This window comes from Cynocephalus volans, chromosome 7 (assembly GCF_027409185.1).
Source record: "Cynocephalus volans isolate mCynVol1 chromosome 7, mCynVol1.pri, whole genome shotgun sequence".
NCBI lineage: Eukaryota > Metazoa > Chordata > Mammalia > Dermoptera > Cynocephalidae > Cynocephalus > Cynocephalus volans.
Window position 1 is genome coordinate 11,693,544 of NC_084466.1, and position 27,387 is coordinate 11,720,930.

At 36.8% G+C, this 27,387-nt stretch overlaps 1 protein-coding gene across 1 annotated transcript in view; it reads right to left on the minus strand.

The window, feature by feature from the left end:
* The window catches only part of ITGBL1 (integrin subunit beta like 1), a 222,706-nt gene that overhangs the window by 10,623 nt on the left and 184,696 nt on the right, over positions 1-27,387 (minus strand). The window contains exon 8 of the mRNA XM_063103004.1: positions 11,541-11,657. Coding sequence (XP_062959074.1) covers positions 11,541-11,657 — 117 coding nt within the window. The remainder of the gene's footprint in view (positions 1-11,540; positions 11,658-27,387) is intronic.

Sequence of the window (27,387 nt, forward strand, 5' to 3'; positions counted from 1 at the left end):
GGGTTAGTGGCCAATGCTTAAATTTTTGTAATTCGTTGTCATGATTAATTTAAGATAACCACCCAGGAATCCAGGTAATGGTTTTCCATAACACGTGATTGTCTGGAAGTTAATGAAAAGCAAATGGGAGGCAAATTCAAAAGAGCTTATTAATAGACTTATTTTCAACAGCCTCTTCTTATCCATATGGCGTTGTATTAAATATAATCTCACCACAGCCCATCGAGTCTGGTATTATCCCCACTTTACAGTTAGGAAACTGAGCCTCAGAGAGATTAAGTAATTTTGCTTTGAATCACATGGTTCAACCACACAGGCTCAGAACCTGGCTCCAGTTACTATGATCTCAGCACCCACACCACTGTGTCCTATTGCCTCTGTATTCCATTTTAGAAACTGAGACACCTTAATTCCTATCTTTTTCAGTCGCTGCATCCTTTGTAAGCGTACATTTGACATTCATGGGCACTTTCTCCTCTGTTGGTTTTCATGATATTGAATTCTCCTTGACCCTTCGCCACTCCTCTTCTGTCTATACTCCTCTACCAATTCTTCTGACCTGTAAATGTAGTTATCTCCCCAGTGTCTATTCATCTTCTTTTTTCTCTCTATAATCTCTCCCTTAAAAAATTAATCAAATCACAGGATTTCAGACAACCACAATGATCACGGGGCTGTATCTCCAGCCCCTAAATCTCTCCCAAGATCCACTCCATGATTCAAGACTTTGTGTTTTACTAGCATCCCCAACTAATACTTCCAGACCTACATAAAAGAGTCTTCAAGAAATTTCACAGAAAGATTTGTACTAACTTTTAATTATATCTTTCCACAAACTTTTTGAAGTGCTCTCATATATAATTTTCTTTCCAAAATCTACTCTTCTGTATTGCCCATTTCTTTTAATGGTAAAACTGTCCATGCAGTCAAGCAGTTCAAAATGTTTTAAATGACATCTGAATCTCTCTTACTCCCCTCATCCAAAGGTTGTCAAGTCCTGTTGAAACTACCTCAACATTTCCACTTATATCACTATTGTAAACTTTGTAGAAATCTTCCGATCACATCTCTTTCCAACATTCTTGCTCAAAGATTCCTAGAGCACAACTGTACTCATATCACAGCCTCATCTCTAGTCCCCTATGACTCACCAATACTGATAGCATGAAGTTCACCTGCTTCAGCCTTTGTTACGTTTTAGGTCTATGAACATAGGGTCTCAAGATACTTTTCCAATTTTATTCCCTGACTTCTCTCTATAACCAAACTGATCTAATCATTGTTTCCTGTACATTTCTCAAGGTTTTCCAACCTCAGGCCTTTGCTGAGGCAGGAATGCCTTTCCCCTCCTCTGGAAATTCAGGTAGGTACTGCTTGTTTGTCAAAGCTGGGCAAAAGTGGCCATGCCTCTGTGAAGATTCCCAAAGATCCCTAAATGGAACTCATCGCCTCTCCTCTGAGCTTCTGTGCTACTTTATTTCCCCCCTCCTGTGGAACTTTTTTGTCTTTCACCTTGTGATATGTAGTTATTTGCGAAATGAATCCAGTACTTGACTGTGAATTCCTTGCCAGTAGGAATTACTTCTCATTCAGCTCTGTAGTCTTCAGAGTGCCAAGCACACCGCCTTGGATGGAGTGGATCCTCAAAAACATGCCTAGTAGATTGAGGCTATCTTTACCAAAATATCCTTCACATTTTGTTCCTTCACAAATCCAAACTGAGAGTTCTAAATTGGTTTCAGGACATGTGTATGGGTTATTTGGTTAATGGACTGATGTTCAAGGGCAATGAACAGTTTTTGAATTGCTGTTTTATTCTACTTTCTATAGAGTAGAACCAAGTTAGAGAATGGGCTCCCCTTTAAGAGCTTTCTACTCAATAAATAGTCATTAAATTGAATATATCTTGACTTCTCCATTAAAACCAAAGTTTACTTACAAGTGTAGTTTTCCTTTAAAAGTTAAGTAAAAAGCTGTCCATCTTTAGAGGCAGATAATCTGGGGTACAAAGAAATGTAAGAAAGAGAACGAGAATGTCTAGTGCCAGCCCCATTCAGCATAAACTTCTCAAATGCTCATGTTTCTTACTGGCCCTGAGTTAGTAAGAATCATCATCAATTTGATGCAATTGGAATTATTTAATCTCTGCTGCAGAGGAAGATATTCTGCCTTTGATTTAGGATATCATTGATAATAACTCAATGGCTCCTCACAGCAAGAATGTATATGCAAGGAAATAGGAGGTTGTTTTACATTTATTAGCTCATTTATTACATCCTTCCACAAAGTGAAGTTGACATCTAGCACAGGAAATGATCAAAATGCACTGGTATTTAAATGTCTTAATTTGACATTTGTATGACTTTCCTTTACTTATTTTTTTTAATGCAACTTCCAATAATATCTTCCTTATAAGCTCTAATAAATTAGTCATCTATTCAAAAAATGTTTGGTGTACACCAGGCATTGTATTAGCAGTTTAGGATATAATAGTGAATAAAATAGGCATTAGCCCTTGGTACTTACAGTCTCATGAGGAGAAAACAAGTGACAGTAAGCAAATAAATACACTTGAGTTAGAGGAGACCAAAAGAGGAAGCTGGTGTATTTGACAGTGAGAACACTGTTAACTAGGGTAGTCAAGGAAAAGCTCAGTTTCACCCATGGGAGGAGAAGGAGACAGCCAATGTTCTAGAAAAGCTAATGAGAAATCCTTGGGACAAGAAAGAGTTTGGCATGTTACAGGCAGTAAAAAGCCAATGTGCTTGAAGAACTATAAGTAAAAAATTGGAATAAATAATAAAGTTGGAGACATATTCAGGAATGAGAACATAGCAAACTGTTTATTCTTGGTAAGTAATTTAAATTTATTCTGAGAGGAATGGGAAATGACAGAAGAGTATTGAGCAATGGAGTAATGTGATTTAATTCAGAATTTGCAAATCCATTTTGGCAACTGGGTGGGATAGATCAGGTGTGTTTGGAGGAAATGAGTACGAGGAGATGAGAGAGCAACTGCAGTTGTCCAAATAAAGGAGGGCAGTGGCAGTGGGAATCCAGAGAAGTTGATGAAGATCTCTGTTGGGGGTGGAGTCTATGCCTATAGGACATGCTAACGGATTGGATGTGGCAGGTAAGGGAAAGAACTAGTTTTCTGGCTAAAGAAAAAATAATGTGAATAATGATGCCATTTATTAGATATGGAAGCCTCAGAAGAAAGAGGTGAGGACAGAAAATCAGCTTTGTTTTGAAGCTTATGCATTGGAAATACTCTTAAGACAACCAAATAGCAAGGTCAAGTAAGGAACTGGACATAGCCTCGTGCTCAGAGGACAGGTTAGGACTGGGCTCTAGGCATACACATGTTGGAATTTACCAAAGTGGATGGCATTTAAAGCTTTAGAAAAGAATGAGTCTACCCAGTGTGAAATAAGACTTTGGAAATGTCAATATGTGGGGTTATGGTAGAAGAAGAGAAGCCAGACAAGTAGGAACATCCAGCAAGAAAGGAGGAAAATAAGAAAATTGCATTGTCTCATGAGATAACAAAGGAAAGTGTCCCATAAAGGAGACCTATTGTGAATGAAAATGTTCCTGAAAACTTAAGTTAAAAAATAAAACCATCAAAGCAGTGTCAGTTGGCTTTTATCTGACCCATACTCCTGTGTTGTCACTTAGGCCTATGAGTGGGATACCCAGGGTGAAAGACTGTGGGAGAATCTTCTACATGCACCATTCACTGAGAACAATGTCTCTGCTTAGAGGTAGATGGGCAGTGATAAATCATCTTCATATAGTAAGTGTGCAGTAGATCTTTACAGAATTAACCTGTAGAGAAAACAAGCCTAATGAACCATTTGAGATGCACTAAATCTGCTTTCACCTGACTTCTCATGTCTTCATACAGGTGAATAACCATCCAGATATAGAAGTCCTTTCATCCTCTTCTGGATACTTACCTCCTTGCATCTGGCACTGCTATCATGGTTTCCCTCTTCCTTTCCCTCCCATCCCCCACAGCAAAAAGTTCACCAAGAATGCTCTGGACCTGTATTGTCCAGTATAATATCGTAGTCACTAGCCACATGTGACTATTTAAATTTATTAAAGGTACACAAAATTTAAAAACCAGTTTCTCAGTCTCACTGATCACATTCCAAGTGCTCAACAGCTACACATGGCCAGTGGCCAATGTGTTGAATAACGCAGATACAGAGTATTTCCATCATATTTGTAAGTTCTATTGAACAGTGCTACTCTAGATATTGACCTTTCCTAATGAAATTCCTCAGCGTTAAGGCACAGTTCCTTAAAGTACTGCAATCATGATTCTCAGTTAGGAAACTGACCTATGAATGGATGCTAATTGATAGAGCTGAGTACTCTATCTGCCTATCCAATATCTTTCTCCCCTTCTTAATATTAAGAGAACTCTCATTTTCTTTTTTCAGCGAGGTCATAATATGCCCATCTGGAAAATGTTTGACTACCCAGGCTCTTTTTAACCTGGAGGAGTCACCAATATGATATAGCTCTAATAAATGAGAAATAAGAGAAAATCTCCTGTGTGAGTTTCCAGGAAACTACTATTTTCTGAAAGAAACAGAACAGGCTCAGCCAGCATATGTCCTTTGCTCTTTGTCCTTTTCCTTCCCTTTTCTCCTTCCCTGGAAGAAGGACACAATTGGAGGTTGTCTACGAGCATGATGATAGAAGTCATAGGGAAAGACAGAGCAAAAGTGAAGAGAGAGGGGTTCTGGGACATTGATGGTGCTCAGGCAGCCACCTTGCCCTGGAGTGACGGCCTGAGGACTTATTATTCATGTCAGTCACCTTCAGCCAAACACAGTCCTAACTGATATCCTTACAAATTCAGGAAAGAGGTTTGTGATTTTAAGATGTAATCTGGAGACAATCCTCCCTGACTGTATTGTCCATCTAAGAAAGGTGTGGCCTGAGACAGTGGTCTGAAGTCCTCCCCAATATAATAAATTCAGCGGTTCCTGGAAGTCACTAAATTCATACTCACGGGCTGCATGATTTCCTTCAAATTGCAGCTATGAACTATAGAACTCCCTGAAGAAATGTGAACTGATTGTGTAATTAAGAGGTGACTCTTCATTATCCCTTCTTGTTTCCTCAATTGGACTCCTGGGCAGCTATTCCAGGAGCACAGAGGAAAGAAGACAAGCAATAAGCAGCCTATTTCTTATTCTCACCCTGGGTGCATGGAGTACAGTGGGAAAGGCTTTGATTAAGTTTATATTAAGCTAAAACAAAAACATGAGTCAGCATATGGATTTATTTTCTTTATGTAATCTTAAAATTATATACCATTAAAAATGAATGCACTTTAGGGGCTATTACTCTGAGAAAAGCATGTGTTTTCCATATTTGATGGGAAATCCATGCATTTATGGGTCACATACATTTTTGCTGCTAATAAATTTGTTTTGAGATGGTTCACGTATGGTCTATGGTGATTGAATGCTTCACAAATAAGTTAATTAAATAAAGAACGGTCTCACTTTTTATGATTTTCTTTTTGCCAGTCATTCTTATGACTCTTCTTTAGGTTATACTTTTGGTGTAATCAAAACTGAACTGCTTAAAGTTATGAAATTAGTTACATTCACCTTCAGGTACAACTGCTAATTTATCCCAGCCTACCAGAATTGGTTTAATCAACTTTAGCTTTATTGTTAGGATGGTGGATAAACAACATTGGCTCTTAGTTTTCATGTGTCTGCTGACTGGGTATGTTTACTCTTATTTTTGGTTTTACTTATTTTCTTGTTTGCTAACATACTCAGAAAGTCCAGTCCCTGCGTTGGAGTCTCTGGCCACACCTGATTGGATTCTCAGGTTTTTAGCCCATGACTCCAAGTGAAAGGCCACAGACACTACACTATGGCTTAGTGTCACGTGGTGAACTGAGAAAATTACCCAAATTAGTAGTTCTCAATTTTGTTCTTCTCTGAAGCCACACCAGAGAGATGGTGTTCACGTGCTTGACACTCCCAAATAGTCAGATTTGTTCATCACTGGCTGCCACGTGATGGGGAGGACTAATCGCTTTGGGACAACTAGCTGCAATTCCCTCCCTGAGGTACAAAACTGCTGACTTGTACGATTCAAGCTTTCTTCCACAGCACTCTGTAGCTAGTGTTTCAAGATACCCAAGACAGATGCACTCTTTGTCCTGCTATGGAGATGACCGCTTCCATCTTCTACTTTCCATTACAGGTACAGGGCATTCCCAGAGTGTCCATCTGGCACAATGCATCCTTTAGGTCTCATTCTCACCAAAGCCAGAATGTGGGCATTCTTATCTTTATTTTATACATGAGTTAAACCAAGGCAGAGAGGCCAAATAACCTGTTCTAGTTACTACAACTAGCAAGAAACAGAGACAGAATTCAAATCCTGGCCTCTGAATATGAGGTTCCCATTCATCTTGCTGCATGGCTCTGGTTCACTTAGCTCCTATGAAAACAATTACTTATCCTCACTTAAATCTTAAATAAAAATGCAGAAAAGCACACACACACACATTCTCACACAGACACACACGCTAAAGCAACTGAGTATACCACAGAATGTGGACTTTCTCTGGACAAAATATCAAAACATCCAAAGATTCATAAATCTAGATTTAAAAAAGTTCTACCCCTTAAAAAAACTTAGGAAGAAATACAACAATATGCCACCAGATACTATTATTGGATAATTGGTTTATGGGTGGTTTTTATTTTGTTGTTTATATTTTTCTCTATTTCTCAGTTTTTTAAATGTTGAAAAGGAAAACATTAATTTTAAAATTTTGTTAAAAGTTCTGATATCTAAAGATGAACAAAGTATAATAAATGGAGGTGAAATAATGTATAATATAAATAATAAGTGAGTAAGTAGTATAAAAAAAAAAATCCTTCCCAAGGTTGTTTTTAAGAGCAGCTGAGAAAGAGCTCTAAGTTCAAGAAAATGAAATAAATATATTGAATCAACATAATAAATATTGTTTCTCCTTTGTGCTTTTGCTCAGTCCTCAGGCCTAAAATGTTCTTTACATCCAATTTCCACTCATTCAAATATTAGTTGTTCAAGGTCCAAGTCAAACGCTAAGTCCAACTTGAAGAGTTCTCTGATGCAAAACTGGAAAATCTCTCCTTTTCTTTTTCTCCTTAGCTTATTTGTGGCTCTCTTAATTTATAATTTATTGAAAATAAGATCTTGAGCACCAGCCTTTACCATAAGTATAAGGATACAACAATTTGAGAGACAGAGAGAGACAGAAGAGAGCAGGAGCTTATTTGCATGGGAATTGTACAGGCTGGACACTTGCTACACAGTGTCATTATTCTGTACTGAAAGCGCTGCAGTGTAGAGGAGGTATAAAACAATTTCAGAAAGTCTCCCTGAAGGAGTCCATTTGGAAGCATGATCGAAGAAAGGAAAAATGGTAAGCAGGTATTCCGAAGGAGAAGTGAAGATACGGAATAGAAAGTCAGGTAAAAGGAACAAATTCACAATGCATCCAGGTTTCACCATCTCTGTTGCCCTCTCTGAAGAAATCATTTTCTCAATAAAGCAGACAATTGGTACAACAATAGCATTTTCTCCTCCACCCATCCAACTGCTCAAACCAGAAACCTTGGACTCATCTCTGATTCGACCCTGCCTCTCTTTCACATCATTCAATCACGAATTTCCATAAACGCTGCTTATGTTCTGGGCCTGGGCAGGGGGCTCTGTTCTTAAGTTCAACTAAGCATTCAGATTGACACTTGACACTAGTCTCCTTAGATGGAAATGGAACAGGAGCCGCATCCTGCCAGCAGGGTGGCCTCAAGCATCTTCTCCACGGGAGTCCTTGCAGCAGCTCAGGAGGATGACAGCCCATATAGTTGTCTGGGGATCACTTTCTCTTCATGTAACACAACCCAGACACACGGAGATGAGATCCACATTGCACAGATGTTGAGGCTTCTCTGGCTTAGAGGAAGCCTCATGCCCTAGCAGAACCCAAACCTCTCCTAATCATTCCTTAAGCATAGCTCCAGGGACCCCACAGGGACATGCCTATTGGTAGAGTTATGGCACTTACCAAAGCCAAAAGCATGGCATTCCCATCAGCCTTTTATAGTTCACTCATAATCCCTCCTGATCTAGTTGAAATTTACCAATCATAGGTCAGTATTGCCCTGAACAATGTGGCCTCGTAATACTGGCATGTACCATCTCCGTCTGTCTCCAGGGAACCTGAGCTAGGAGTTTAACAGGAAGGTGGAGTCTCTTGCAGCAGGGTGAAGAGCATTGTTAGCCTGTTGTCCACACTGCTTCTGACACTTGCTCCAGCACACCCAAGTACTTCTATCTCTCCTGTCCTCCATCTAGCTAAAGCACGTTTGCCTCTCGTCAGGACTCATCTTCTAACATCTATGTTCACCTACCAACCCCACAAATACACATACTCCTTCCAGCAATCCATACTCCCCCTGACAGCCACAGTTACTTTTTAAAATACCGCAATCATGTTATCTCCTTGTGTAAGCCCTTCTTTGGTTTACTGTTATCCTCTGAGCGAAGCCCCAAGTCATTAACATGGTTTACAAGATGTGCCACACACTTTTGCTTTCACCAGAAAGCAATCACACAGGGTTTCTCTCCAGTCCTCATATGTTCTTCACATATGGCACAGTCTCCTTTCCCCTACACAACTCAGCACATGCTGCTCTCTCTTACTGCGATGCCCCGTTCCCCACTCCCTCTCACCTGTCTGAACTCTGTGCGTCCCGTTACTACCAAGTGTGGTTGTGACGCGGAGATGCGTGTAGAGTACGTGGTCTGCACAATACAGCTGTTACCCAGATATGGAGGTATCAGAGAAGCTTTCCTTAGCCTCTGTTCTATGTCACCTTACCCCATTACATATGTTTCCATTGACCTAGTGCTTCTCCTTTCAGACCATTCATCTCACTGTCATTCCTTTGTCAATGTCCCCCCTTCAAGCTCAACCATAAACCCCAAGAGAGCAGATGCTCTGCCCTGCTCACAACTAAGTCTCCAACATTGGCACACAGTAGGTGCCTAATAAATATGTGCTGAATTAACAAAGAAATGATTACTCCAGTTTCCACAATGCATAAATTGGAGGGATTTCCACATTGAAATATTTCATTAGAAATTGAAAAGAAGAATCTGAAGCCAAGGAGAATGCCTGGTACTAAGAAACCATCCTGAGACATGGATCTAAAGACGAAAACGAAAGGGACTGAGATTACTCAAGGGCCACAAAAAGCAGGCAGAAAAGACATCCAAAAGCCATATCCAGGGAAATACTAAGATGTATTGGTAACCTCTAGGAGATGAGCAAGAAAAAGAAATTGATTATGAGAAAAGTGGGGAAAGAAACAGGTGGGAAGGAGTCCCGGGGAGGAGAACATGTTATGGGAGTTTCAGAGGGAAGCCCCTGCAACTCCATGCTGAAACGTGGCCATGCAGAATGAAAGCTGAATGTCGCCTGTGACCTGGGAGGCAGGCTGATGTGGCCGGGGAATTAGTGCCTCTGAGCAGCAGACCTGGACTAACAACTGGTGGATATGTAGGACCGTGTGTTGTACATGGCTCTGAGTGTCAGCCCCTGTGCTAGGGATGAAGCTCTCCAGTGACTACAGCAGCAAGTGGATTAATCATACAATTTTACCAGCTGCCTTCCTTTTCCTGCCATGCTTTCCAACTCTCCCATCAGTGTTTCCCTCACCTTTCAAATAAATTATTTGCATTCAAATCCTTGATTCAGAATCTGATTTCCTGCAGGGTTTACCTAAAGAGTGTTCTAACCTCTGGGGAAATTGCATGTCTCACTGTAAATTGAGAAATTAGTGTTCTGGTGTATACATTGGTCTTTTACTAGTTTGATTCATGGAAGTCTCTTCTACTTGGGGACACAAGCAATTCTGTATAGAAGGACAACACAGAGAGTGTGGACATGCAGAGCCAAGACTCAGTCAAACAGTAACACTGTGGGATATTGTCTTACTTACCAGTGAACATTCGATCTCCTCTAACAGGAGATAGATTTGTTTTTATCTTTGATTTCCTCCCCAAAGTCAGAGACAAAGAGAGATTTCATGAAGGGAAAATATATAATATACTAGGTATAGAGATATAACAGTTTTCTACAATATCAACCATTTCAACCAAGTCACCAGAGAAGATGACAGTGACAGTCAGAGCAGAGATGTGTATATGGCACTTGAGAATTAAATGAATTAATATATGTCATGTTCTTAATAAACAAAAAAGACTATAATCTACTTAGATATTTCTGGTAATTAATACCAGTGAAGGGAGAATCTAACCTAAAAATAATATTGGCGTAGTGTGGAAACCGTTTGATGTCACTCTGGGAGAAACTGTGGCATAGGGAAAGATCTGTGAACTGGATATCAGAGCTCAAATCCTGGGTCTAACACTTTTTAGTTATGGGATGTTCATTCCTTCAATCTCACTCAATTTTTCATTTGTGAAATGTAGAGAGCAGAAACGACCTCTTAGGGTGGCTGCCATAAAGACAGAATAAGATAAGCCACTGGGCACAACAGTTATTTAAAAGCACTTTTTCCCTTGCCTCACAGAGAAAGGAGAGAAGGAAATATTTTTGGTCAAATTACAAGTGTCTTACAGTTGGTTAGAGAAAGAATAGGTAGATGATTAATACAGATAGATAGATAGAGATGTCAGGGAGATGGTGCCCCAGCATTTCTAAGTAGGACGTGCATTTTGGATTTTCTCAATAATAGTGCTCAATGCATCCTAATAATTACCTTGGAGAGATACAATATTATTTTAATGATTCCACATCCAATTTACCTCACTTGTACTGAGAACCTGGAAGGAGCTGTAATCCTGATGCATCAGTCTCTACAATCTCAAGCTTTTCGAGACTGAAATGCAAGACTAATGTTGACTCACCCTACCTGGATGATGCTCAGGTTAGTATTCTGCTTCTGGGACTTGCATTTTTGCTGTTGTCTTTGCTGACTACCTTCCATCTGCCTCATTCTGTCTTTGGACAGTTTATTACTCTCCATAACCTCTTGTTTGGGTCTGTGAGCCATCATGGAAACTGTGTCCATCTCTCATGATTTTGTAGTTAAATTTAGACCATAATCTTACCACTTTTTTTTCAAGTTTGTGGGTGATACTTTCCCCCGTAATTGTTTATGAGTAAAGTAATAAATATCATGTTAAAGTGTTGACCTGCAGTAAAGCCTTTTGCTATTGATAAAATTTCATAGTCCTTCATTCTCAGTTTAGACTCAATGATCTTTTCTTGATGGCCTCCTGAGAGCTTTCACATACCCCCATAGATCAAGAGTTCAAGGAAATAAAGGTCATTACAAACCTCACTGCATATTGCTTTTACATTTTTGTTTATCTTATTTTTAACAGCAATTTTTAAAAGGGTAAGTCAAATAAGAAAGGCAGGAGAAGCGAGTTACATGCAGGTAGCGTAAGGCAGTGAGAACTGTTACCACCTCCACAGACCACACCGTCGAGGTCCTCACAGCGGCGATCATCGCACTCACACGTCTTGCCGTACACCCTGCGGTCCCCTGGAGGGTAGCAAGTGCACTTGCCACATTCGCATTTACCTGAAGAGTGTAAAGAGAGAGCACACGCATTAGAAGAGTCACAGAATCTGTAAGGCTTTTAAGAAAACAAGCGTACTATCAAACCCAAACCTCTCCTGGACCAGTCCTAGGCTGTGCTTGTAAAGAGTTCAGCAAATAACTTCTCTAACCTCCCTAAGGTAAGCTGAAGGTCAAGAACAAATGCCAAGGAGGTTGGGAGCTGAAGTGATGACAGCTGTTTTGGTATCTGCATTTGCTACTCTCTACTTTTTGTTTCATTCAACTTGGAAGAATAATTTCATTAAGAAACTCTCTGGCTATTTCATACTCAACTTAGTTTGATGCTACCATTTAGCATAGCAATCAATTTTATATATTTTAACATAACAATCAATTTTATGTATTTTGTTTGACATAGTTTAGCAAAATGTGGTCTTTTTGCATATTTTTATTTTGGGTCGATCTGCTACATGAGGAAAAAAATGTTCCTAGGTACATTTCAATGTGATATTTTAGCAATTATTTGTAGTCAATCTTACAGTTCATAGAACTCACTTTAACATGGAGCATATGTTAAAGCACATGACCTAAATATACTTTATTATTCTTGACTTAAAATTTAAAAGCATAAACATTTTTGCAGGGCTGGCCGGTTGCTTGGTTGGTTAGAGCGTCACGCTAATTAATACCAAGGTCCAGCGTTCAATCACTGTACTTGCCAGTCGCCAAAAATAACAACAAAACAAAAACAAAAAAAACATTTTTTGGACTAAGTTCGGTTCATAGTTTGGGAATCCCTTAACTAGCACCATTGTGATGACTTTCATCTTTATCTCTTGCTGTTATTATGTGACAAATACTATAATTCCTTGCATTACATCACTTAGTTTTCATAATATCCCATATTGGTTAGCATTATCACTGCCACTTTATTAAACAGGAAACTGAGACATATTGAAAACAAGTAACTTTCCATGTCAAACTAGCTAGTAAGGGATAGATTCAGAATTTATGTCCATTTCATTAACCTTCAAGTGTGTGAGCTAACCATTAAGCCATATTGCATCTTAATATACTCGTAATGCAGCATCAGGAGGCTAAGAGAAAGCAAATTCCCTTTTGTCTGAGGAAGGAACCAGCACTGGTTTGCCAGAAATTCAGCTGGATGACAGTGCTCCGAGACATCTGTTACTCTCTGTCATTAGCCCAACCATCATAATTACACACCCACTGACAGGATCATAAGCCGCTTCAGGGCTGACCCTGCAATGCTGTTAGTCATTCTGTTGCTGCACTTGTATCTTGTTAAGGAAATTCTGAGTTGGTAGATGATGGAGGAAAGGAAAATTAGTATTTAGAATCATATAATTTCAGAGCTGTAATTAAAGTTAATCTAATGCAGTGATTCATAATCTTTTCTGGCAGAAGTGGTGGGGTCACAGTCCCTTTGAGAATCTGGTGAAAGATATGGCAATACATAGTGTTTTTCTGGCTGCCCTTCAACAAATCTCTTTTTCTAGTTGGAGGTTGTCCCAAGTTCAGCAGGAGACAAGGGCTGCCCTCCCCCAGTGATAGTCCCTCTTCTTGTATTCTGGAGGCCAGAATGGGAACACACCAGATGCTCTTGGCCAGGGCTTTGATTCTTGACGGGAAAAGCCAAGGCACAGAGTCTGGGGCAGAGTGAAAGAGCCATAGCATAGCAGTGAGTGTCGGCAGCAGTGGAGTCCAGCACATAGTGGCCACAATCAGAAGTGATGGCAGCAGGGCTGGTTCTCGGCAATTCCCTGCTGCCCCAAGTTGCTGCAGGAGCTCATTGCTCAAACGTGCATTCTGAGCTCAAACCCTTTTAATAGAATCCTTTTATCCCAGTCAATGAAGTCAGTTCCTGTTGTTTGCAATCAAGAACCTTAACTGGGGGGTTGGAGGGGAGAATGTTGCGGGGGTAGGGAGTTGGGGAGATGTTGGCCAAAAGATACAAAATTTCAGTTAGAGAGGAGGAATAAGTTCAAAGATCTGCTGTACAACTTGGTGACTATTGTTAATAACAATGAATTATATTTTGAAAATCGCTAAGAATAGATTTTAAGTGATCTCACTATGAAAAATGGTAACTATGTGAGGTAATACATACGTTAATTAGCTATTTTTTTTTCTTTTTTTTTAAAAGATGACTGGTAAGGGGATCTTAACCCTTGACTTGGTGTTGTCAGCACCACACTCATCCACTGAGCTAACCGGCCATCCATATATAGGGATCTGAACCCGTGACCTTGGTGTCATCAGCACCACACTCTCCCGAGTGAGCCACTGGTTGGCCCTTTAATTAACTATTTTAGCCATTCCACAATTCAAAAGATCATGTTGTACACCACAGCTATGGTCAATTATAAAATTAAATTAAATTTTTAAAAAATGAACCCTAACTGGTAGAACTCTGATCTCTCTAGAAAAACAAAAAATTAATGCATTTTTTTTTTTTTTTTTGGTAAAATGTCAGGAGCATCCATTCCTTTCCTCAATTTATTTAATATATGAGGAAACTCAAATGATTTGAGTTAATCATTTGGCTAAATGATTTGCCTAAGGCCAGCTAACTAGATGTCAGCCGTGTTGGTGTTAAAATCTAGGTTTTCTGGGCTGAGCCTGTGGCGCACTCAGGAGAGTGTGGAGCTGGGAGCGCAGCGACGCTCCCGCAGCGGGTTCGGATCCTATATAGGAATGGCTAGTGCACTCACTGGCTGAGTGCCGGTCACAAAAACGACAAAAAAAAAAAAAAAATATATATATATATATATATATATAGGTTTTCTGAGCCGCAGTCATTTTCTGATGTGCACAAACATCCTACCGCTCTTCATGGGTGGATGTATGAATGATTCCAACACTGCAGACTGTGGAGAGGAAGAGGCAGGCTATCAGCCGTCAGCAGTGTGGTCTGGTAAGGCCAACTGTTCCTTCACGGACAGATGTGGGACACCGCCATCATCGACGGAATTCTTCCTGAGAGCAATTCATTCCCAGTCGCAAGATAGAATCAGTTTTTTTAAGTTTCAGGTCATATGTATTTATGGTAACACATTTATTCTCCTTTTAAGGCACACTGCAATTTTTTTGAATTTGCATGATGAGTTTCTGTGCCTTATTGATAGTGGACAATTTCTGTCTTGCATTTCCTGTATAATGTTGTTTAGTATGTTCTAGGAACATTTTCTTTGCTGATAGATTATAATTCACATATCTTTTTTCAAATATCAGAGAATGGTTAACCATTTTGCAATTTTTTTTTTTTTGCCACGTATCTAAGTTTTTAAAATGACATATTAAGGCAACTATTAGCTGAATTAACTTTATGCATGCAACCCTAACATAATTAATAGGATATAGTGGCTTCTGATGGAAAGGCAAAAAATCATATGGCAGGAAAGGCCAATTTATTGCAGATAGAGAAGTAAAGAAGAGTAAATTTCTCACGCAGTCCACATTTTAAAGAGCATTATTTTGCTCTCTCAGTTCACAACTTTGGTTTAGTCTCTACCAACTTTGTTCCAGTTACTATCATGTGCAGGTACCTGCCAGGTAAATTTCTAGCCACCTTTCAAGGTCTAAAGTAAATTTCACCAAATCCGTGACACTTGCACCCTCCAACTCAAACACCTTCACAAACACAACAGAAGCAACTGCCCTTTTTTGTGTCTTCACAATGTTTTGAACCAATATTTATTGAATGGATGCATTAAACTATAATCATATGTAAATAGCTTAGTAACATTTACACAATTCATGAGCTTTAATTTGAAGTAGAATATCTCTCCTGAAATATATATGCATTTCCAATTGCCTGAATACCTTTCTCTGTGTTTTCCACAGTTAGATTAATTAAATATGTCCTACAGCAAATTCATCATCTGTATGCACAACCTACCCCTCTTCTTGGGTCCTTTATCTGGGTGAATTTCACCATCATTCAATATGTCACTGAAGCTAAAAAAAACCTGATGGCATATTTGATTCTTTCCTTCCTTTACTTATCTATTCTCATTTCAATTTGAAATTCACAAAATCCACTTTCTTAAAACATGCATATAATTATGTAATTCCCTTGTATAAACCCTTCTGATGGCCCACATGACCTTCAAGGCAAAGATCAAATTCCTCGGCAGAATTCTCCACGCTCGGTTGAACTCACCTTTCCAAGCATATATCCAATGATCATGGTGCACTTGTGCTCACTTATGTGCCCTATTTGTTCCCTTTTTTGTGCACACCCCCACTTTCTTTGTAAAATCCTACCCAGTGTTCAATAGCCAGCTCAAATCTAATGTCCTTTCTGAAATCTTCCTTGACACCCTGTTCGGTTAGCTGGCAGAGCTGCTCCCTCTCTCTGATCCCACAGTACTTCATTCACAGCACTTGTAGAGCATTGAACACACATTTTATACTAATAAGTGAATGCCTGAACTCTATTACAAAAGTGAGATATCTATCATCCAGACTAACATTAAGATTTGTATCCTGTTAGCAGCCAGCAAATTTCTCCATTGATATAGTAGAAAAACACTGACATACACATTTGTCTTCTTTGTAAACAAGAAATTGAGTCCAATCTCCTCTTTATTTATAAAATGGTATTATTATTATTCCAATGATTGTTTTAATGTTATGGAGATATACTATGACTTCTAAAATGACTATCAAATTAATATTTTCATAAATAAGAACAAAGGGTAATGGAATTGTGCATTTCCAGTGCTAAGTACTATTTTATACAACATATTAAGAGAAAAATCTAAAAAAGAGATGCCTAAGGCATAAAAATAAACCAAGTAATTTGTAAAAAGAATTCAGAAGCAAAATTCAGAAGGATAGAAATAACTGTGTGAGAGAAATTAATTCAGCCAACATCATCAATATCATCCAACCAAAACTTATCTGAAATTTACTCTATGATAAGTCTGTCTATTCCTATTAAATTTTAATAAAGTAGATAATCTTTAAGCACATGCAAAAGGTCAGCCCAATAATATTATTTTATAAAGGACTTCATTCTCTAAGAATTATATTCTAAGGCTTATATTATACACTAGCAAAGAAGCATAATAAGCTAAGGCAGATATCTAGAAGTTCTGATCAAAATAAATTCTACCTAAACATATCAAATATGTAAAATACAGAAAAACCCTAATTCGAGACATTAACAAAAAACACAGTTTATAGCTGTATGTATCGCTAATCATTTTAATAAATAAAATATATTTAATTTAATTTAATTCTCTTTAATTTAAATTTATATTTTCCCACAATCATTAAGATATAAGATTAAGATAAACATCTTTTTTTCAAAGATGTGAACATGTTTGCCTTAGAGTACATTTTTCCACAAGGACAGATTAAAATTTTAAAACTCCAATTCACTTATTCCAAAATATTTCCTGTGTTAAATTCAACAAATATATATTAAGAATCTTTTTTGTGTGAAGTACTTGATTAGATATGGGAGTATACTGCTAACAAAAGATATATAAATCTGTAATTTCTGCTACTCTATAGTGCTTATCTCATTCACTAAGTATTAACTACAAATACAAATGTTGGAGAATGATTATACAGTATTGCCAAATATCACACACTTAATTGTTTTCAGTAACATTACTCACTTCATAATAAAAAAATTCTACTAGTATAAAACTGAATGGTCAAAATATTTTTAATAATTGTTTTATAAACACATAGACAGCTTAAATTTGCTACATCATTCTCTCATTCTAAACTTAAGCCCATCTTATATAGAATTATCTCAAAATCTTCAAAATGGCTCATTGAAAAAGGAAGCTTAAAAGTTCATAATGTTATCTGTATTTTTTAACAGTATTATGTACAATGATGATTTTACATGTGAAAATAATTCTGGCAATAAAACTCTCCTCTGGGTTCATCAAATAATCAGCATTTGCATAACTGTCTGTTCTCATTCTGGACCTGACCTACAGACTATAGCACCCTCTCCCATGACAATGCACTGCTCCAAAAATCATCTCAATATATCCATTAAAAATACATCACATCATATATTTCTCTCGAAATGGGTGGCATATGGGAAGGTTTAAACCTCAAAGGCAGCTATAAGAAGAAAGCTTAAAGCTCCCTCATGCTAATGTCATTCCAATGCCCTGATGGTTGTGGTGGGGGCAGGAGGAGCGTAGGAAACCTGCAAAACATAGAGGAGTAAGAGGCAGAAAGCAACTCGGGTTGTAAACTTCAGCTGCAAAGTACAATTCACAGTGAACTTCTCAAAAGAGTTGTCTGTTGTTCTCTTAACTCTATTCTTATCTCAACCCACTCCAATTGTCTGGAGATACCACTATTCGACAAGTACGTGTCTCTTAGCAGGGTCTCTAATGACTCAAATCCAATGGTCAATTCTCTGTACCATCTTATACAGCCTCTCAGAAGCTTCTAAGAGTTGACCCTTCTCTTCTCTGGAAACAGTTTCTTCCATGGGCTATTGTTAGATTACCATACTTAGTGTTTCTTCTCAGACTACTTTGCTGGCTTCTCATCTTTATACAAATATCTAAATCTTGAATTGCTCAAAAGCTTAGCCTTCATCCTTTTTTTCTCTATATTTTGTCAAATCTTATCCTAGCCTATGGACTCAACAACTATCCTACATGATAAAGATTCTCAAATACATCATGGGTCTTGACCCATTCCCTGAGACCACACTGCTCTATAAAATTACTTAAATGATCATTCTGAAAGGTATATATAATAATCTATCTGAACAATATCCAACATCATGGTCAACAGGCAATGAGCTAAGTCAGGATGACAGAAAGATGCTTATAATAACCATTGGTATGTTTTAAGTGCAATTTAATAAAAATGAGACATAAAAATAAAGTAGGGAAAAGGCTAATATTATTTTTAGCAGATACCATGTTTTTATACACTATATGCATAATGTATGTAAAGTAATAAGACATTTTGGCAAAGTGTCTGGTGACAAAATTAACATACAAACATGAATACCTTTTTATGTACCAACAGTCACCCAATCTAATCTAATGGGAAATTGCTTCATGTATAAGAACATCAGCAACATAAAATAAATAAATTGATACTGCAGTGCACTATAAAGTCACATTGAAGACCCTAAGAGAAGACTTGTAATTTTAAAAAGGACATATTTTGTCATTGAATAGAACGAAAATGTCTAGTTTTTTGCTGCTGAGTTAATATTGAATCAATATGGTGCTTGGAAATCTCCTTGAATGGTTTTAAATTGATAAAATGATTCTCAGGTTTGTCTGAAATAATCAAGTATGGTAATACTCAGGAATATTATTAAAAAATAAAAAGTATGTGTGTGTATGTGTGTACACGTGTGTGTGTACACGTGTGTGTGTGTGTGTGTGTGTGTGTGTGTGTGTTTGGAGGGTTAGTGAGGTATGCCATATGAGATAAAGTTGAGCCATATGAAATGGTTTTTCTGCAGGTAAAAAATGGTCAAATGTCATCAATATTATATCAACCAAATAAAATGTCCTCTAACTATGGTAAATAAATCGAGCTACTAGTGTAAAATAAAGAAAATAAAGAAGATATATAAAAAACTTTTTAAAAAATGCATGAGTTTAATTAATTATAATGATTGGTAAAAATTTAATCTCTTTGAGATTATAAATAAGAGAAAGATAATTGTCTCATCACTTTTGTTCAGCATTACACTAGATATCATTGCCAGTGGAGTATGGTAAGAAAAAAAAATGGCATAAGAAATAGAAAGGAAGAAACAAACAGCATTACTTCACAGAAAAGTGTACACATAGAAAATACAAAACACTACTAACAAATAATTTGGATTATTAAGAGAACATATTAGTTGCCATATACCAAATGTATATACAAAAAATGAATGGCATATTTACATACAAGAATTAAACAAAGAAAAACTTTAAGGAGATTTAAATAAGTCAAGAGATACTGCATGTTTATTATTCAGTATTATTAAAATGCCGTATACCCCCAAATTGATCTATGGTTTCAATGCAATCACAATCAAAATCTCACCAGGATTTTTATCACAATTAATAGCCAATTCTAATATTTATATAGAAATGAAAAGTGCCAACAACCAAAATACTTTTGAGCAAGAAAAAGATAGAAATATCTTTTCTAATAGATATCAAGGCTTGTTATAGAAAAGTGTAATTAAGGAAGTTGGATTTCAGTGGAAGGAGAGACCAAGTGGGAAGGAACAGAGAGTCCAGAAACAGACCCTGACAAATGTGATTTGATTTGGACAAGGTGGCACTCCAGAACTATAAAGGAATGATGACCATTCACAAAAATGGTGCTTTGGTAAATAGCTGTCAAAGAAATTATTAACAGTCTGAATTATAATTAGGAGCTTCAGTTCACTAAAACATGATGAGTGAAAAGGTGAGCCACAGAATAAGAGATGGTATCAGCAACACATATGACGATTGTCTCATAGCCAAAATATTTAAGGGACTCTAATGACAACAACAACAATAAATATATACAATCCATTAAAGACAGGGGCAAGAGATCTGAACTGGCACTTCAGCAAATGGGAAATTGATATGGGCAGTAAACATGTGAAAAAATGCTCCTCCTCTTACTCACAGGGGAACTGCAAACAAAAACCACAGTGAGAGTCTATCCCAAGCCAATCAAATTAACAAATATTTAGGAACTGACCATAACAAGAACTGGCAATGGCTTAGAAATACAAGATATGTTTTAAACAGTGGGTGGAAGTATAAATTGGTAGAATATTTGGGGGGACTGTCAGGCATTATCTATTAACGTTGATATGAACAATCTTAGAACCAGTAATTCAATTCTTGGTCACATTCCCTAGAGAAAAGTACACACATGTGCACTAGAAGATGTTTCAAAACAATCAGAACAACACGATTTCTAATGGCTTCCAAGGAGAAATGTCCCAAATATTCATCAATTATAATATACTTTCACATCAGTTATATTCATAAATGGAACACTTGTACAGCAATTAAAATGAAAGAATCACAAATACATGTCATGGCATGCCTGGATCTTAAGACGATAATATAGAACATGAAAAGTCAGCCACAAAATAATGCATTGTTCTATGGTATAATTCCAAAACAGGCAAGTTTTATACCCGGGTGGAAAGCTTTAAAGAAAGGCATGAAGGTGATTACCATGAAAGTGAGAATAACGGTTTTCTTTTCAGAGGAGAGAGTTTGCTGGCTGAGCAGCAGTGAGGGGTGTGCTATTGGGATCTTGCAATTATTCTATTTCTGGACATGGGTGTGTGATTACTTTATGATTATTCATAATGCTATAAATTAATGTTATATAGTTTTCTGGGCATAATGGATTATTCAAAAAATAAGTTTGATATACCTGATGAGTCATGTTGCAAAAATAATCAGTCCCTTTACTTAACTCCTTACAACTAAATAAATTTCCAATGGAGTCAACATTTAAATGTAAAAGTTTAAATCATAAAATACTGCAGAGGAATATAGTTGGAGTATTTATAACCCTTGGGCAGGAAAGACTTAAACATGACACCAAGCCAGACACATAAAGAAAAACAGTGATAAATATGACTATGAAATATAAACACCCAAAAGAAAAATAGACCAAGGACAAAAATGGATCATTCACAATGGAAGTAATGCACATTGAATATTGTCAACAGTAAATTGTTTATATCATTTAGTAAATCCCATGGAAATAAACTGCAAACTTAATTATACTTTTTTTTTGGAAGCTATCATATTCATTGAAATACTTAAATTTCTTATATCTTTAAATTACTAAACTTTTACTTAACGTAGCCTGGAAGAAACCCCCATTCATGATTTTTTTGAATTTCACCCACAAGATGTTGCAAAGTATATGCAAACAAAATGCCATTATTTTAACACTAGAAAGATAAAATAGAACTTTCATCCTACTTATCAGATAATTCAGTACAGGTAAATTATAAGATGAAATTAAAAAGAGTAGCTTGAGACCTTTATAAAATGTAGGTTTCCTCATTTTCATTTTTCAGAATGAAAGATAAAAAGTTTATTTAATAATTTCATTGGTTTTCATCCTTATTAACTACTGGAGTGCAGTTACAGTAGAAATAATCATTTAATTATTTCAAAAAATAAGAGACTGTTAGAGAAAGAAAAGTCATGAAGGACAGTCAAGTCCAACCAGCTCCACGATCTGCAGATAAGGAAAATGAAGCTCTGAGAGGGAGACAATTTGTGACTTGCTCAAGGTCACACCTTGAATTAGGGATGCATAGGTCATCTCTCAAGGTCACAGAAGGAGGGATGAAAAGGTCATCTCTTATTCCTCAGTCTTTTAGATCGCTATTGTTTTTTGGTTTTTTCAATAGGTAAAAATTCTTGGGTGACTATTTCCTAATAAAAATATGAAAATGAAGGGATTACGGCAGCATTGCCTTATGCATAGGTTTTAATCTCTGGTAGAGGTTAATTTTCTAAAACTGGTATAAGGTATATGAATTGTGAAGGTGACGACATTCGTTTTTCAGGTTATGTTTCTCCTTTTTCTCCTTTTCTTCCTTCTTTCCCTCCTGCCCCCTATTCGTCTTCTTGATCGTCTCCTCCCTTGCGTCTCTAACCACTCTCTGCATCTCTCTCTCTCTGTCTCTCTCACACGCACACACGCACGCACACGCACGCACGCACACACGCATACACACGCACGCGCATGCACACACATGTGCACACGCGCGTGCGCATACACGCGCGTACACAGACACACGTGCACGCACACTCCCCACCCTCACTCCCTCCCTCTTTCTTCCAGCTATTTCTTTTCTTCTTAAGTTCCTCTTTTTGCAAAATCTTAACAAGAGCAAATCTCAAGCTTCAGACATTGTCTTTCCTTTCCTCACTCTCTTCAAACTCCTCTTTTCAAGGTCCCATTTCCACAGGACACAGCCTTCAAACCAGCAGTGGCTTGTTACTCCACGCTAAGTGGGGAGATAGGCAGACGGACAAGACAGACACTGCCACCCGCAACCTCCTGGATTAACAGGAGAGAGCTCTGAGTTAACTGGTTCAGTTCTCTCATTCTTCATTTAGGTGTTAACAACAAATTGAATCTTCTCTTCTCCATTATCACCAGTAATATGGTTGTTCATTTGTGAGGGAGTGAAATCTGAAAGTTCCAGACCCCACAGGGTAGATACGTGGACCTGAACTGTCACTGTTAGAGACTGAAATGATCACCAGAGACCATGACTGAAGATGCAACACACACACACCCACCCACCCACCCACACACACACACACACACACACACACACACAAACACACACATCATTTCTACCCTGTACACGTACACTGAGGTGTTCAGCTGGAGAATGTTAACCTTCAAACCACACCACACAAAGAACCCACCTTTTCTTGCTCAAGAATAGGTTCAGCAGGGCTCATCAACACTGGATGTCTGCATTAATTTCTTCACTCCCTCAGTCACTCACTCAACAGACACACTTTGAATACCAATTATGTGTTAAGTATTGTGTTAGATACTGAAACACAAAATTAAGGAGTACGTTTGAACACTTTTAAGAGCAGGAAGAATAAAGGTTAAATACCTGAGCACTCAGGGCCTTCAAGGTAAGAAAAGTTGTCTGGCAAAGACGATGTGGGGGTGAGCCTTAAAGAGTTTGTTCAAGCATCAGGAAGGAAAATAACCTTCATGGTACAGATACAATGAAAAACATGGTCTCTGACTTTAAATAGATCTGGATTTTAATCTTGGCACATCCACCACTAAATGTGATTCCTTGGAAGAACAAGTTAGACCTCACTCATCATGGCTGCATAATGGGAATAATAATAATAATGCCGATAACACAGAATTATTATAAAGGCAAAATGTTCTAATGCATACTTAGTACATAGCACAGGGACTGGCACATACTGACTGCTCAACAAACAGATAGTATTATCATTATCTTCTTGTAATAAAACACACTCAGGGAGGCTTAGATTTTAATTACTCACATAAAATTTGTTCACTTTTTTCCTCATTCCATTTTTCTATAAAAACAAACAGAAAAGGGGTATTGCCTAATCCTGAATGAGATTATTTCAGAAGAGCTTCATCAAATGCACCTGCCAGCATGGTAACAGAAGGCACCTCTATGATCTTATTTTTCTTCACTTTTTAAAATGGTAAAAACCACATTTGCAGTACATACTCAATAGTTGGAAAGTAATTAGAGGCTCACATAAAACAGAAAAGTGATTAGCACTTTACTAACGTAGTCTTCCTTTGCCTAAAATAATAGGTTTACCATAGCAACCTGATTGCTCTGCAAAAAGCGCCTGCCAAATGCACCCTTAGTTCCTTTGAAATTTCTTTGAGAAGGAATTAAACAATTGAAAACTATAATATTCTGTACCATTTGGTCTAAATATAAATATTTTTTGTGAGAAGAAAGTAATCTTTTTTCAGGCATTTGAAATTAAAGAAGTACCTTCACCTTCCATTTCAAAACAGGCAATGAAACTTATCATTCAAGCCACGCTAACATAACAGATCAATTGTTGGCCAAGGAAAAGGTGCTCACGACTTTGAAATACAGATAAATGTCAGCCCTTCTATTTGTGCTGTCTTAGTTCACAACAATTAAAGTAATCAGTTACAGACTATATGAGGAAATTAAACATTTAAGCAAATGCTGGACTAATACAGTTTTCTGTTGTCTGCCCTGGAGTGTCTAAAATTGAAAACGGGAAGATTCAAGATACATTTTTTTCCTTACAAATTAGGTAATAATATCACACTCATTTACAAATATAACTCAGAAACTAAGTGACAGACAGGTCCAAGGTTAAAAAGTCACTGAATGAGGTTGGAAATGCGGATGTAACTGACCAGTGCAGCCCACAAGGGAAGCAACCAATAAACATTAGGACAAGAATCTTTTCCGAGCTGGTACAATCCATCGATCGGGCATTGGACAGTGCCCTACTTCAGAAACAAGTTTTAGGGTTTCTGCATACACGAATCCTATCAAGCCCTGGCTTATCTTTGGTATTGACTTGCATGATTCCATTCCAAGTCATAAAAAACACATGCAACTGTAATTCACCATAAAATACTCTGTGGGATAGATGCCAAAGGAAGGACACGGGCAACACATGCTATCCACCAGGAAAAGTGTGCTGTGGATGACAGAATCGGATAATGTTTCTGTAGAAAGTGTTTCTTAAAGAAGAGTTTACTTGGGCAAAGGAGGGGTAGGGTGAAATTAGGCTTTAGTGACCATTAAATTCTTGGTTTCAACACTTTAAAAGGATTAAAAAGCAAGAGTGCATATATCACTTCTTCAATATACATTTCAAATGCTAATTAAACTAATTCAAAAAAGATGTGAACTTTTTTTCCCAAATCAGCAAATTAATTTTTGCAAATTGAACAACAGAAGAAATTAAAAAACAGATAATATACTTTTCATCACAAACAAGACAATCTTTTAAAATTAAGGAAAAGTTCACCATACAGTAATATTTTCTATTAATAACTTATTTTTTTATTATTCTTTGTTTCTGACTCTACCAACATTGATTTCCCCAAATTATAAAATGTTAGGAAGAACACAGCATATATATGAATGTACACATACATGAGAATGTATGGGTTTATATGCATGTGAATTTGAAAGTGATGGAACTTCATGTGAACAATTTATCCTCAAGTAGTTCATACAAAAAAAAAATCTCTATTCTCAAGTGTTCTAAGTTTGAAACTATTTCAAAATAAAAATATTACACAATTTAAAAAATATATAAACAAAACTCTAGACATAACAAAACTCTATGTAGCTAAAGGATATATTTTAAAATAAGGTTTTATTAATAATTACATATACAGCTACCCATACATTTTACATCCAGTTTTGGGAAGCTTTCTTTAGCATCATATTCAGGTTTTAAGTCATTTTGTCAAAGCTGTCAAAGACATGCAGAGTCTGGGAATTGTGCAGCCAAAAATGCCAGAAACCCAGTACACTTACAGTTTAACAATATAGTAAATTTGCTTTAACTATGATATTTTACAGCAGAGTTAGCATAATCAGAATTAATATGCAAAAGTTGCAGGAAAGCAGAGTTTAATATACTTTCATAAAGAGCATTCTACCCATCACAGTAATTCAGAACAGAGTGCACTGCCATGGCAGGGAACTGAAGGCAACAAGGTAGTCTTGCACAGGGTGGAGAGTTTGTGCTCTGCAGTCAGAAAGACCTAAGAGAGAACCTACCACTTACAAGCTCTATAATTTTAGGAAATAACTAATCCTCTCTACTTCATAAAAATTCAAAATTGAGAGTATCTACTTAATATCTACCTTTCAAGAGTACGAATACTTCGATATAGCATGAAGAGAGAATTTTGAATGTCCCCACCAAAGAAATAATAGATATCTGAAGTGATGAATATGCCACTTACTCTAATTTGATGATTACACATTGTATACACATATTGGAAAAATCACACTGTACCCCCTAAATAGGTACAATTATTATGTATTGATTAAAAATAAATAAAATTTATAAAATAAATGGAAATCTATTTTTTTAAGTACTATTGTTTGGATTTCCTGAGTACTACTGTTACATTTGTTTGTGATAGAGTGTTTAAACAATTTTAAAAACTCAGGAAATAAATAACTTAAAGAGTAAAGTTTCCCACAAGTAGACCTATATACAACATAATTTTATATTTTTATATAATTGGAAGTAGTACATTTTTCATTTTAATATGAACTTCCACTTTCTTCTTTTTTACTATTTGCCAAGAACAATGTTTTTTCTCTCTGACAAGTCATAATTACAGATAACTTTCTACATTAAGTAATGCTATTTCTTTAAATCATATCTTATACTGAGATTATTTTTCAACAAACTCCTATTGCACCATAAAGCCTTATTGATATTTTATCTCTATCTTCAGAAATAATATTTAGGTTAGCAAAAAATCCAGTACATAAGATTAAGTAAGAGGCTCCTAAGGCAGCCAGGATTTAAGTGGACAAGTTTTTAGAGAAAAGGGGACCACAGGGAAGTGAATGCTATGCTCTATGCAAATAATCTCCTCAATGCATTTGTCATGTCTGAAACTATTTTGAGCAAGAGGTTTAGAAAACAATATCTAAAAGATTAATAAATAAGCTTTTGGCTTTTTCATCTTGCTGCAGTGATAATAATTGTAATACTGAAGCTTCAAAAAGGACAGTACTGATAAACATCACATAAACATCCAAGTTTTCACTTTAGATATCATCTAAATCCCTCATTAAATTGAGATAATCTGCCTTTGCATTCATGTCTGCCAGAAATAAAAGTAAATTTTCTCTTCAAGGAAGATAACATCATTCACAAAATTCTGCCAATTTTGATAAACAACATTTATACTCAATTTAAAAAAAAAAAGGTATTCAAGAGACAGGACAGAAGGACCAAAAATAAAGGAGAAAAAATAGGCAATAAAAGAGATCCAAAAATGATACAGGTAATCAAAATAGAATTGTCAGTCATGAACCTTAAAATAACGATATAGTTATATTACTAAATGGAGAAAATCACCAGAGAATTGTCTATCAAAAAAAACTATCTATTAAAAAAAAAAATAAAACCTAACAGAAATTCTGAATTTCAAAATACAATAACTCCCCCATACTGGCTAGCCA